Source organism: Chiloscyllium punctatum, chromosome 10 (assembly GCF_047496795.1).
Source record: "Chiloscyllium punctatum isolate Juve2018m chromosome 10, sChiPun1.3, whole genome shotgun sequence".
Classification (NCBI taxonomy): domain Eukaryota; kingdom Metazoa; phylum Chordata; class Chondrichthyes; order Orectolobiformes; family Hemiscylliidae; genus Chiloscyllium; species Chiloscyllium punctatum.
The window spans coordinates 84,289,614-84,301,677 of record NC_092748.1 but is presented as its reverse complement, the minus strand read 5'-3'; the positions used below and the strand labels follow the sequence as shown (position 1 = coordinate 84,301,677).

Below are 12,064 nucleotides of genomic sequence, written 5' to 3'. Positions count from 1 at the left end.
AAGCAGAGAGCTGAAGCCATCATGTAATCACTCTGATTTTCAATTGTCGCAGCCTGGTTTCTATTCGGCTGGTGGGACAAATGGGAAGCTGCATATAAATGAGAATCGGTTGGATCAAGAATTGATCAGAATGAGATGTTAATGTATGCTAATACATGCAAATTGGTCTGTCCCAACTCATTCACAAGAACCTTGTCTCACTGCTCAACACTTGATTAACACTGGAAAAGGAACTTTTTGTTCTTGATGTTCTCACTGGCCAACTCGTAATTTCCCAACTTTCTTAGCAAGACCCATGTTGTTCAGGGGCTGGAAGATTCCTTCGAATGGCACTAATATTACAATGTTACAATAATTAAACAACTCCTTGCAGTTGAGTTGACTTAGCAGAGAAACATGGTGATCATATTTTAAAGCATCTAACTAACTTTATGCAGTCTTCAAAATTCCCAAGAATTATTTATAGGCTTAATATTAAATAATGCTATACATTTCTTCAACTTGTAATACTTTACATTTGACATTTACAGAATTGAATTCAGATCAAGAATTCGTGATAGTTTAAACATTATGCTGTGCATTCAATGATAGGTATGCAGAAAAAAATCTGATACTTTATTATGTATGTGAAATGGATTGTAATTTTATTTGATACCGAAGACAAGTTAAAGACAATGTGATATATAAGGTGTCACTGCTGGCTAAGGTCTGAATGGTGCATCGCTTACGTATTGGTTGACATTTACAAAGGAACTGGAACTACCTGTACATTATTTATTTGCTCAGCTGCACAATTTTCCTGAGAGGGGAGAAAATAGCATCTGACAATGGAATTGTGACAATAAGACACAGTGAGTAGAAACAACATCAAGAGAAATCTCCTCAGCTGCAGGTATCTAAGCCTCTTGACAAATGGATATACTGAAGCCATTTTAATTATATCTTAACATTCCACACACCTTTAATTATAATAATTAGTTAAAAGGTCTAGACAACTGTGGTCAACGTTTAACTGGGCTCAGTTGTTCACTGCTAATGATACCAAAAGTGAAACAAAAGCTGTTTCTTCAAAGACAAGTGTACAGTCATATTTTATTCCTCTTGATAAGCATCATAAAGACAGTAGCTACAGAATGATGCTGTTTTCTCCACTGGATGCTCTTGACACAGTTGGCAGTTTGATTTTTGTATTAAGTTTTTGCAACATAATGGAATTCCTTTTAACTGCAATACCTGTGTGAAAAGTCATGGATAATGACTCAGGTCATCACCAACATTGAAGTGATCAGAATAAATCAAGTGTTTCCAATTGTCAATTCTGGACATTTCATCAGCACCTAGACAGAAAACACCTCACTGCAGTCAATTATCTCAGTTACTTGCAACAAAATTAGGAAAAACAAGCAGATTGCAAAGTCAATATCTGTTTGTATTCCAAAATTCAGACAAAGGATTCAACAACTCCCCATAAAACAAACACTAAATCCTGTTCCGGATTGTCCCATTTAACAAGGGTTTGGTTTCGCTACTGAAAGATATACTCAAATTAATACCTCATGATGTAATAAAGTCTTAAGAAGAAACAAATGTGTTCAGAAGTGGAGATACTGCTGCATTTAGTAGATTGAATGATGGTTGCACTGTTGAAAAATCTGAGCATCCTCCTCAAAAGGAGCTTGAGAGTTAGAAATATTGACATCAATGTTTGAGTCATAGAATCATACAGCATAGAAACAGGCCCTTTGGCCCACCATGTCTCTGCTGAATAACAAATACCAAACTGCACTAATCCCATTTACCTGCACTTGTTCCATAGTCCACTATGCTCTGGTATTTTAAGTACTCACTCAGATGGTTCTTAAATATTGCAAGAGTACTTGCCGTGACTATCATCTCAGGCACCACCTTATCCATCATCCTCTGGGTGAAAGAAAAATGTCTACAGATGTCCTTTACCCACTTGCCCTTCACCTTAAATGTATGGCCTCTGGTCTTAGACATGTCTGCCATGGAGACGAGATTCTCATGATCTTGTCTGTGCCTCTCAATATTGTACACCCCAATCAAATCCCCGATAGCCTCCTTGTTTGGATGTAACCACTAATGTCAACTGTGCAGGATCACTGCGTCAATATCATTCCCTTCCCAGCAGTATTCACGGCTTCCCTGCCTCCCAAGAATTGAAAGTGATGGTTCGAGGTCGGTATTCACCACCACCTTCTCCAGGGCAATTAAAGATGAACAGTAATACTGACCTTCTATGAATGAAGCAAAAAAAAGCACAGAGGGCACAGAGGCTAGTCACGTACTTCCCCAACCAGACTTAATAGGACTTGGTCCCTACTCAGCAGACTCCAACAAATTAAATACCTCATTCATCTCCAAACATGCCTCAGTTAGAGGACATTGATTTCCATGCATTGCTGCAAGGCTTGGTTATTCCACTGTTCTTTAAATATTCAGTGTCTAGTTTTAATCGGGTATTAACACTTCTTGGGAGTATTTTTTTCTGAGACTATTGCATACATTGGAGGTAACCTTAAATATCTCCTGATAATTAACAAAGATATTTTACTTTGAAATTATCTGGCCAAAACTCCAAATCCCCCAGATGACATGAATCCTTCATTGTGCATGGAACCTCAGATGAAATATTAAAATTCTTAACTATAGGCTAGCCCAATTGTTATGAACATAATTTTTTTTTAAATTTATTCATATAACTTACTATATTTTGCTTACACTTGACAAAATATCTTAAAGCGGAGACTTAAATCTAATTTACATACAATGTAAAAAAATGCATTTAGTGGGCATAAACAATACGCCATGAATTCCAACTTCAGATCAGGAAGGAGTTTCTTCAAGAAACCCGTTCCTTATTTCTTTTTTAATGAACTCCATTTTTGTTATGTAGCTTGCATAAAGCCTTGACGTAATTAAAATGTAGCAAGAACAAAAATTGTTTACAGTTAGTTTTCAGGAGGATGGCATCCTGTTAAACTGAAGGTAAGCTACGTGTATATTCCACACTGTGTCAGCTTCAAAAGATATTAGTGCCACTTGCTGTTCCTGTGACAAATGAGAATTGCAACACTCCACTTCTAACTGTGCTTATGTCACTGCAGCAACATTTCAGGTATATCGCACAACTATTTTGACAGGCCTGTAATACTGATTGCAAATTAAACACTCATCTGAACTGGTAATCATTTAAACGTTGTTGACAATGAAAGCCCAAAGAAGGTGCAGCGTTCTAAAGCAAAAGCAAAAATTGGTAACTGAGGCTAACAGCTCAGGTGAATTTAAGGGGAAACCAGATATGTGCATGAGTATGAAATGAATGTAATTATCCACTGATAGGGTTAAACAAAGTGGAATGGATGAGGTTTGTGGAACGTAAGAGCCAGAATAAATCAATTGGGTCAATTTACCTGTTTCTATCCTGTAAAGGCACTATATCATAGTCAAATTTTAATAGAATTCTGTAACACATCACCACTCTAATGCATCTCCCATGTTTATTGATATTTTTAATCAACCTGTTCAATACATGGGTGGATCTGGTGGAGCTTAAACCCAGGGACACCACCACTGCACAACAAGGCCTTTCTCCCATGTTTATTACCAAACACTGATGATTTTGCATTCCACCAGGGTCCATCATTAAAGAAAAGAGACTGCAAACAGCTTGAGAATATGGACCTTCACCTGCAGCAGCATTTGGCTATGTCCTAGAATGTTTCTTTGATGAAACATGGACATGAGTTATTTATTTATTTAGTGTTATATATTCTCGACAGACATTATTTTGTTGCCACAGTGCAGCGCCATTTTGAGTTACAAAGATAATTTAAAAATACATAAATAGAGTTCATCTTCTGTACAAGAAGTCTACAAACATAACTTGAGGCCTTTGGCAGGGTCTCTGCAGGGTAACTCAAGAACTTAAGGAGTCCACGCTTCAGGCTTACTGCAGCCAGGAGTCCCTGATCCATGTAGTGCCAATGCCTTAGCCATCAACCCACTGGGTTCTCGTATCCAGGTTCTGCACCACTACTGCTGCAGCCAATACCACGCCAACACTGCTCGAGCTCCTCAGGAAATGCACTTGTAAACACAATTCTGAGCTAATTTCAAACATTCAGACTCAATTTTATGTGCAATCAGCAATTGGAGAATGCAACATTAGATGAATTAGTTCTGATGGCTTCCAATCCTCTCTTCACCTGATCAATTGACTGATACTGACAACTTTCAATGGCAATGTAAAAAGCTGTTTTTCCTTGTGAGACATTAACAAGCTGACTCACAGGCTAGCATGCTTCCTTCTCGAGATACCAACAATTGGCATCTGTCCTGTATCTATTTCTAGGCACTGTCACCAACATTCAATTTACCTGATACTCTTGTCAATATTGCACATTGCCTGTCATGTGGAGAGATGTTCTGAAGTGTTAATGAGGACAAATTTCCCTATATCTACCTCACACACAGTATTTGAGCTTCCTCATGCATCAAAGAATGTTTTGGTGGGGCTTTACTGTTACACCATATGCCATGTGGACTCCATTTTGTACTGCAACATTATTTAATTTTTCTTTGCTCTTTGCCTTCTATTACTTTCACTTCTATTACCTTTGTGCAAACTATGATCACAAAAACAATTTTTTCAGCTTTTCCAGTCAAAACACTAAAGTGCAGCCACTTAACTTTAAGTCATTTTAATTTCATGGACCTCCCTGTTTAAAGTTCCCTGAACAAAATTTGGTTTACACCTCAAAGAGATACAAAATATGTTAACAGATTGGCTGTTTGGTTCAATAAGGCACATGGAGATACTGATGGTTTTTATCCACCTGGAATCGTCCATTACTAACATTGAGAGATTCCAGACATTTACTTAATCTATTGTTTGATGAATGCTCTTGCTGCAACCATTTCAAAAACGCACAAATTAAATTCAAGTTTGCTTTGAATCAAGGTCAAATTGAGTTGGTGCAGACACACGTTTATTAATACTGAGCAAGGAATTTAAGGCTTGTGTCTAACCAATGGAACAAAACATAGTTTAACTCAACTGTTGCGATCCACATGGACACATTTAAAAAGAAAGTTGAACTTAATGGATATCATGACAACTTAATTGAGCTCAATGATGTCATGACAAAGTTCCTCATATAAAGATCTTTGCTCCAGCAAACAGATTAAAAACCACGGTTGAACAAACAGCATTTTTGTGTGCAACTTCTATTTCACACTACAGAGCAGAACTTTTAGTAAAGCTGAAAATGCTATCAGATTCATTACATTGTCAGTTAAATAGGCATCTAATTCTTTCAGAACCAGTCCAAAATGATTCTCAGCTGTTGGCAGTTTATCACTGATCTTTTCCTATCCTAGCCCAGAAATATTTAAAGCTAGAATTGTCTATCACAGCCCAAGTTTTCCTTGAGACCGCTATCTCTACCTATAGCTAAACAAATCTTCCAGCCTCATCTTAACTCCCCAGGAATATCTTTCCAATCTGAGACCAAGCTCCATGCACACATCTGCACAGTGAGCCTGAGAATAACCTGTTACCTTAAACCTACCTCAGAACATTCTGAAGAAGCACCAAGGTCCCACGTTCAATTCCAGCCTTGGGTGACTGCCTGTGTGGAGTTTGCACATTCTCCCCGTGTCTGTTTGGGTTTCCTCCGGGTGGTCCAGTTTCCTCCCATAGTCTAAAGATGTGCAGGTCAAATGAATTGGCCATGCTAAATTGCCCATACTGTTAGGCGCATTTGTCAGAGGCAGGTGGGTTGCTCTTCGGAGGGTTGGTGTCGACTTGTTGGGCTGAAGGGCCTGTTTCCATACTGTAGGGAATCTCTAATGTCTAAGGGTAACTGAATCCGAAACATTCACTCTGATTTCTCTCCACTAATGCTGCCAGACCTGATGAGATATTCCAGCAATTTCTGTTTTTGTTTCTGTTTTCCAACATGTACAGCTTTTTCAGTTTTTTATTATGCAATGTGAATCAGATGGGCTTCGTAACCAGGCAGAAATGTTGACTAGCCATCCTTCGATTGCCAACCCTCTCTTATCCTGGCAGTAATTTAAAGCTGATACTTTCAACATTTCTGGGGTTGTTTGGAGGCTCTCAATCTATACAATGTTAGCACGCAGATTGTTGTTTCTGTTTACAACACTTTATGCCTTCTTCACAGTAAAGCAAGTAATCCCATTAATCTCTAACAATCAAGCTATTCAGGTTTTCTGTCAGGCAGACTGCTGAACAGGTCACACAAGCCCCTTCATTTTACATTATATTAAAGACAGAGCCCTAAAACCTAGCAACCTTATGAATGTAATAGTTTATTTTCAATTAAGCTACTTTGTGAACCCATTTAACATTCAGACACTGAAAAATAATGAGGAAGATGCAAAAATGGACAGCATCAAATTGATAAAGTACACACTGATTTTATCATGTTTGACTTTTAGCATAATCTAACATTTCATACTCAATTTGCACAAAACTTGAAGGCTAAGTGCAAGTAAAGTTTAATTTTATGAACTTTAGAAGTTGAGACTCAATGGTTTACAAGAAATGAAAAATCAATAGGTAGATAAAATAATACCCTACCATTTGATTTGGCAAGTTTACAGGATTTGCAAACTGGACTGCTTCATCACATAACTAACCTTGGTTAGTCTTGCACAATACTGTTTGGTTGTAGGTACCTCTGCCGCATGTTTGATTATTTTCAGTCACACAGAGGCTCTCTTCAAGCACATGCCAATGATAACAGATTGGCTCCTCACAATGAATGGCTTCTACAAGATGTGGGCAGCTGCCAGCATTTCCAGTGGGCTCTCTGACTATATGGCGTCTTCTCATCTTAAAACCTACAATTGAATTGAAATTTTCAGTGAATAGTCACACACCATTTAGAATAACAAATAGAAATAAATTTTCTTTATCCAAATTGGTGCTGCGCTGCAACAATATGGTTGGTATATTTGCAATATTCTTACACCTTCATGACAAGAAATGACAGTATAATGTTCTCTAAATCTCAAAATGTATTGAACCTCTCCTAAAATCCAAATACCACCTTTATTTTCGATTAGCTGCTTATATTGCAAACAAACAATGAAAGGCATGATAAGAGTAAATAGTTGTTATTGATGAGTCACCCAGTCACTATGAGTTTTTATCGAAGGAAAGATAATGCAAAAGCTGTAAAAGATACTTTTCAGTGGTGCCATGCAGTGGTAAACTTGTGTTGCTCCAAAAGGTCAGCTGCAAGTCCTTATCCAATGCTGCAGCGATAATATACTTCGGGCTGATTTATAGAAATATTGATATCGGCACTAAAGACTTTACATTTCAAACAATCTATACATTTTAGAAATAATTTTGCATAAATACCCTGAAGAGGTGGCTATTTTGCAAACACAATTATCCAATGTCATCTTATGGAGACAAAATAAACCAAGGAGAGAGTGATATTACAAACCTGTATTAGCTTGTTAGTAAACCTTTTAAGAAAAGCATTAAAGGTTCATTACTTGGTTGACAAACAATTCATTGCAATTAGCAGAACTTTCCCAGACCTTGAGCTTTGTGAGCAAAAGTGAGAAGTTTGAAAATACGACAATAAAAAAAACAGATTCTGACATTGAGAAAAAAAGAAATTCTGATCTTATTTCTATGCAGTTTCTCTGCTGTTTGACTGTGAAAGCTGATGGCGCAAATTCCTGACACTAAACTCTGGGCAGTTACCCAGCACTATAGGAGGTGGTGACTTGATGCAACTGGGCTAGTAATCCAAATTCCTAGGGATATAGGTTCAAATGCCATCCTGGGAGATAGTGAAATCTGAATTCAATAAAATCTGGGATTTAAAAGAATTTTAAAATTGGCAATCAGGTAACTTCTGTCAATTGTCATAAAAAACCTATTTGGTTCACAAGTTTCCTTTAGGGAACGAGATCTTACCTGGTCTTCAGCAGATATGATTCAGACACTCAGCAACGCGACTGACTCACAAATCCCACTGAAATGGCCTTAAGCACCAAGGGAAATTAGGGATGGGCAACAATTTGGTCAACACAGATTTGATGGGCTGAAGGGCCTTTATCTTTTTATTTATTTATAGCATATGGGTATTTCTGGCTCACCAGCATTTATTGCCCATTCCTAGTTGCCCTTGAGAAGGTGGTAGTGATTTGCTTTCTTGAACTGCCACAGACTATGTTTGTGCATTCACCCACAATGCCACTAGGGTAGGAATTCCAGTGACAATGAAGGAGTAGCAATATACTTCCAAGTCAGAATGGTGAGTGGCTTGGAGGGGAACTTACAGATGATGGTGTTCCCACATCTCTGCTGTCCTTGTTCTTCTAAATGGAAGTGGTTCTGGCTTTGGAAGACGCTGTCTGAGAATCTTTGGTGAACTTCTGCTGTCTATCTTGTAGGTAGTACATACTGCTGCAACTGAGCATTGGTGGTGGAGGCAGTGTTTGCTAGTGCATGTGGTGCCAATCAAGCAGACTGCTTTGTCTTGGATATTGTCAAACGTCTTGAGTGTTGTTGGAGCTGCACCTCTCCCAGGCAAACAAGGAGTATTCCCCCACATTCCTGACTTGCCTTGTAGATGATGGATAGGCTTTGGGCAGTCAGAAGGTGAGTTACTTGCCACAGTATTCCTAACCGCTGACCTGCTTGTCACCACTGTATTTAAGTGGCAAGTCCAGTTGAGTTTCTGGTCAATGATGAACACCCCAGGATAGTGGTAGTGGTGGATACAGTGATGGTAACATCATTGAATGTCAAGGGGCGATGGTAGTTGTCTCTTATTGGTGATGGTCATTGCCTTGCATTTGAACTTTTCACTTCACCCGCCTGCCACTGCCCAGTATTCTGTTGCAATGCAATTGGAGTAAGGGCCTTCAGTCGGTAATAATTGGCCAACTAAGACCCCTAATAAGCCTAAGGATAGACGGAATAGTGGACACCTTACCCATCCACCCCCGATCATGTGAAATGGGTCAGCATGAGCGTTAAGGTGGTGGATTGATCACCTGATATATTTTACGTATTTCCCTTCCAGACTAATTGTGAACTGTAATTAATGCACTGCATCCAACACTGTTGAAATCAGTAAACTGAATAACTATGGAGTGGTTTACCACTGCTTTGAATTTCTTCAAACATACTGTCAAATTTCCCAACAGAAAATGTAACTGAAATGTAATATGAAGTGCTGTATTCCAGTTCCTCCAGCAGTATTTCCTTCTGTTTACTTCATGCAAAATCTATCTTTTGTAGCTTTTGGAAATTCTCCTTTCAATCCTGATGAGGTGGTTCTCAAATCAACTAAAGAGAAAGCTAACCATTTCGGCTCTCCTTCCTCCCTTAACTCGAATTCATGATAATAATGGCATTTTATTCAAAAAACGTATTTGCTTGACTGAAGTGTAATTTGCATTAAAAATGCTTGAATATATAAGTATCAAAGACAAATGGGTCAATGTGCTGAAATATGACAGATAGAGTTCAATCTAGATAAATGCAAGGCATTACAGTTTGGCACAACAAACAAGGGTGGGACTTATACAATTAATGATAGGCATGATGCAGAGGTGCCAGTGTTGAACTGAGGTGGACAAAGTCAGAAGTGACATGACACCAGGTTATAGACCAATAAGCTTATTTGAAATCACAATCTTTTGGAGCACTGCTCCTTCATCAGTTGAAGGCACTTCCCTCCACTTCACCTGGTAAAGGAGCAGTGCTCTGAAAACTTGTGATTTCAAATAAACTTGTTGGACTATAACCTGGTGTCATGAGATTTCTGAATTAATGGGAGGGCCTTGGTTAGTGTTATAGAACAAAGGAACCTAGGAGTTCAGGTACATAATTCTTTGAAGTTGGCATCACACACAGACAGAGTGATTAAAAACATATCGAGCATGTTTGGCTTCATTGCTAAGTCCTTTGAGTATAGGAGTTGGGAAGTCTTGTTGTGGTTGTACAGGATATTGGTTGGGCTTCTTCTGGAATACTGTGACCAGTTCTGGTTGCCCAGTTAGAGGCAAGATATTATTAATCTGGAGAGGATTCACAAGAGATTTACCAAGATGCTGCCAGGTACGGAAGACCTGAGTTATAAAGAAAGGCTGGATAGGCTGGAACTTTTTTCACTGGAGTATAGGAGGTTGAGAGGTGACTTTATAGAAGTTCATAAAATAATGACGGGTATAGATAGGATTAATGATAGTTGACTTTTCTCAAGGATGGGGGATTTTAAGAATAGGGACTACATTTTTAAGGTGGGAGGAGAGAGAATTAGAAAAGACATGATGGGCAATTTTTTTTCAACAGAGGATGATTCACGTGTGGAATAAACTTCCCGAGGATGTGATGGATGTGGTAGAATTACAACATTTAAAAGATGTTTGGATTCGTACATGAATAGGAAAGCTTTGGAGGGATATAGGCCAGGAACAGGCAGGTGGGACGACTATAGTTTGGGATTATGTTCAGCATAGACTGGTTAGACCAAAGAGTCTGTTTCCATACTGTATGACTCGATGATTCTGTGAAAAGATGGAATGTATGTGGCAATCACACACTAATATAAAGAGACAAATTTAGCAGTTACAAGGAAAGTACTGGACAAGATATGAAAGGAGTGGCCATTAAAGTAAAATCAAATTCCAATTCTAAAACAATATATAATACCTACATTACAAGCACTGATGTATAAATAAAGATTCAATTTTTTTAAGAGCTTTATTGGGGAATCAAAATATGTAAGAAATTGGATTGCTCAGTACCTTTCCCTACTGTGTCTACGGGGGTTGAATTCAGTTAAACCTTTGAATTGACTCGATCACTCTGAGAGTGCAGGTGGTAACTATTTCTGAAATTAGGATGGTACAAGGGGTTTTCCTAATTCAGTACAGATATTAATTCTTCTAGTTTCTGCAATTATAAAGTTTGTGCCATGAAAGGCATTGTCATGTTAGAGCTTAAGATCCACCTGAGCTGTTTGCTTGTGAGAAATCAGGGTGCCAGAAAAGGCTCAGTGTACTTGTTCAAAGAGAGGATAGAGCCACTGTAAATTGGTATAATCCTATTAGGTATTAAGGAGAAAATGAACACCCTGTAATTAAAAGACAAAACTATACCTTAAGATCTCAATGCTTTTAAACTAAGTCACACTTCACTGAATACAAAAATTTAAGCAAAACCAGCATGACTGACTTAATATTGTAGATTAAAAGGATTATGCCATAAACTCATTTCTACTCTTTACTCTAGCAATTTCAGTTTTTGCTTGTTTCAGATCTCCAGCACCCACAGTTCTTTGTTTTACCTTTATGTCAGTCACCTCCCCCTTCATCTTCACAAGTTCTCTTATTCACAAAATCTTGAAGGCTGAATTTACATTCATTGTTCTCAGTATTCCAATGTTCTCCAAGGTTCAAGGTTAATGGGATCAATTCCATTAGCTTCTGCCTAAGCTATCTTGCAATCATATTTTAAGACATTGTGACTGTGAACTCTTCAGTTTTTTTGTCCTGGCTTTGCTCACAGATACATGCCTGCTCCCACATTTTCTGCACAGCTCTTTCTGAAGCTAAGATACAGGTGTTTTTAATTGAATGGTTGTGATTAGGTGGCCACGATGCCTGACACACTAATTATGGTTATTGAGGGCTAACTCTGATTGATTGATGACTGGCATCAAATCTGAAATCCACCAGGCATTTCAGAACTTCCACTTTCTGGGCCATAACAAAATCATTGTCCTAATTAACGCAACATCTGCAAGATGTAGTCCTCTCCACTTCACCCAATTTTTAAGCATCTTGTCTACCACTTTGACTTTCAGACCACTTTACCTTCTCCAAATGAATACACTCTTGTATCACAGGAAAATTACTCCTAATACACTTCATAGGAAGGATACTGTGAAATGTGAAAGGGTTCAGAAAAGATTTACAAGGATGTTACCAGGGTTGGAGGGTTTGAGCTATAGGGGGAGGCTGAATAGGCTGGGGC

At 38.3% G+C, this 12,064-nt stretch overlaps 1 protein-coding gene across 3 annotated transcripts in view; it reads right to left on the bottom strand.

Moving 5' to 3' along the window:
* The window catches only part of thsd7ba (thrombospondin, type I, domain containing 7Ba), a 908,760-nt gene that overhangs the window by 464,936 nt on the left and 431,760 nt on the right, over positions 1–12,064 (bottom strand). For all 3 annotated transcript variants that reach the window (XM_072579697.1, XM_072579699.1, XM_072579698.1), the window contains exon 8: positions 6,691–6,894. In XM_072579697.1, the coding sequence (XP_072435798.1) occupies positions 6,691–6,894 (204 nt within the window). The remainder of the gene's footprint in view (positions 1–6,690; positions 6,895–12,064) is intronic.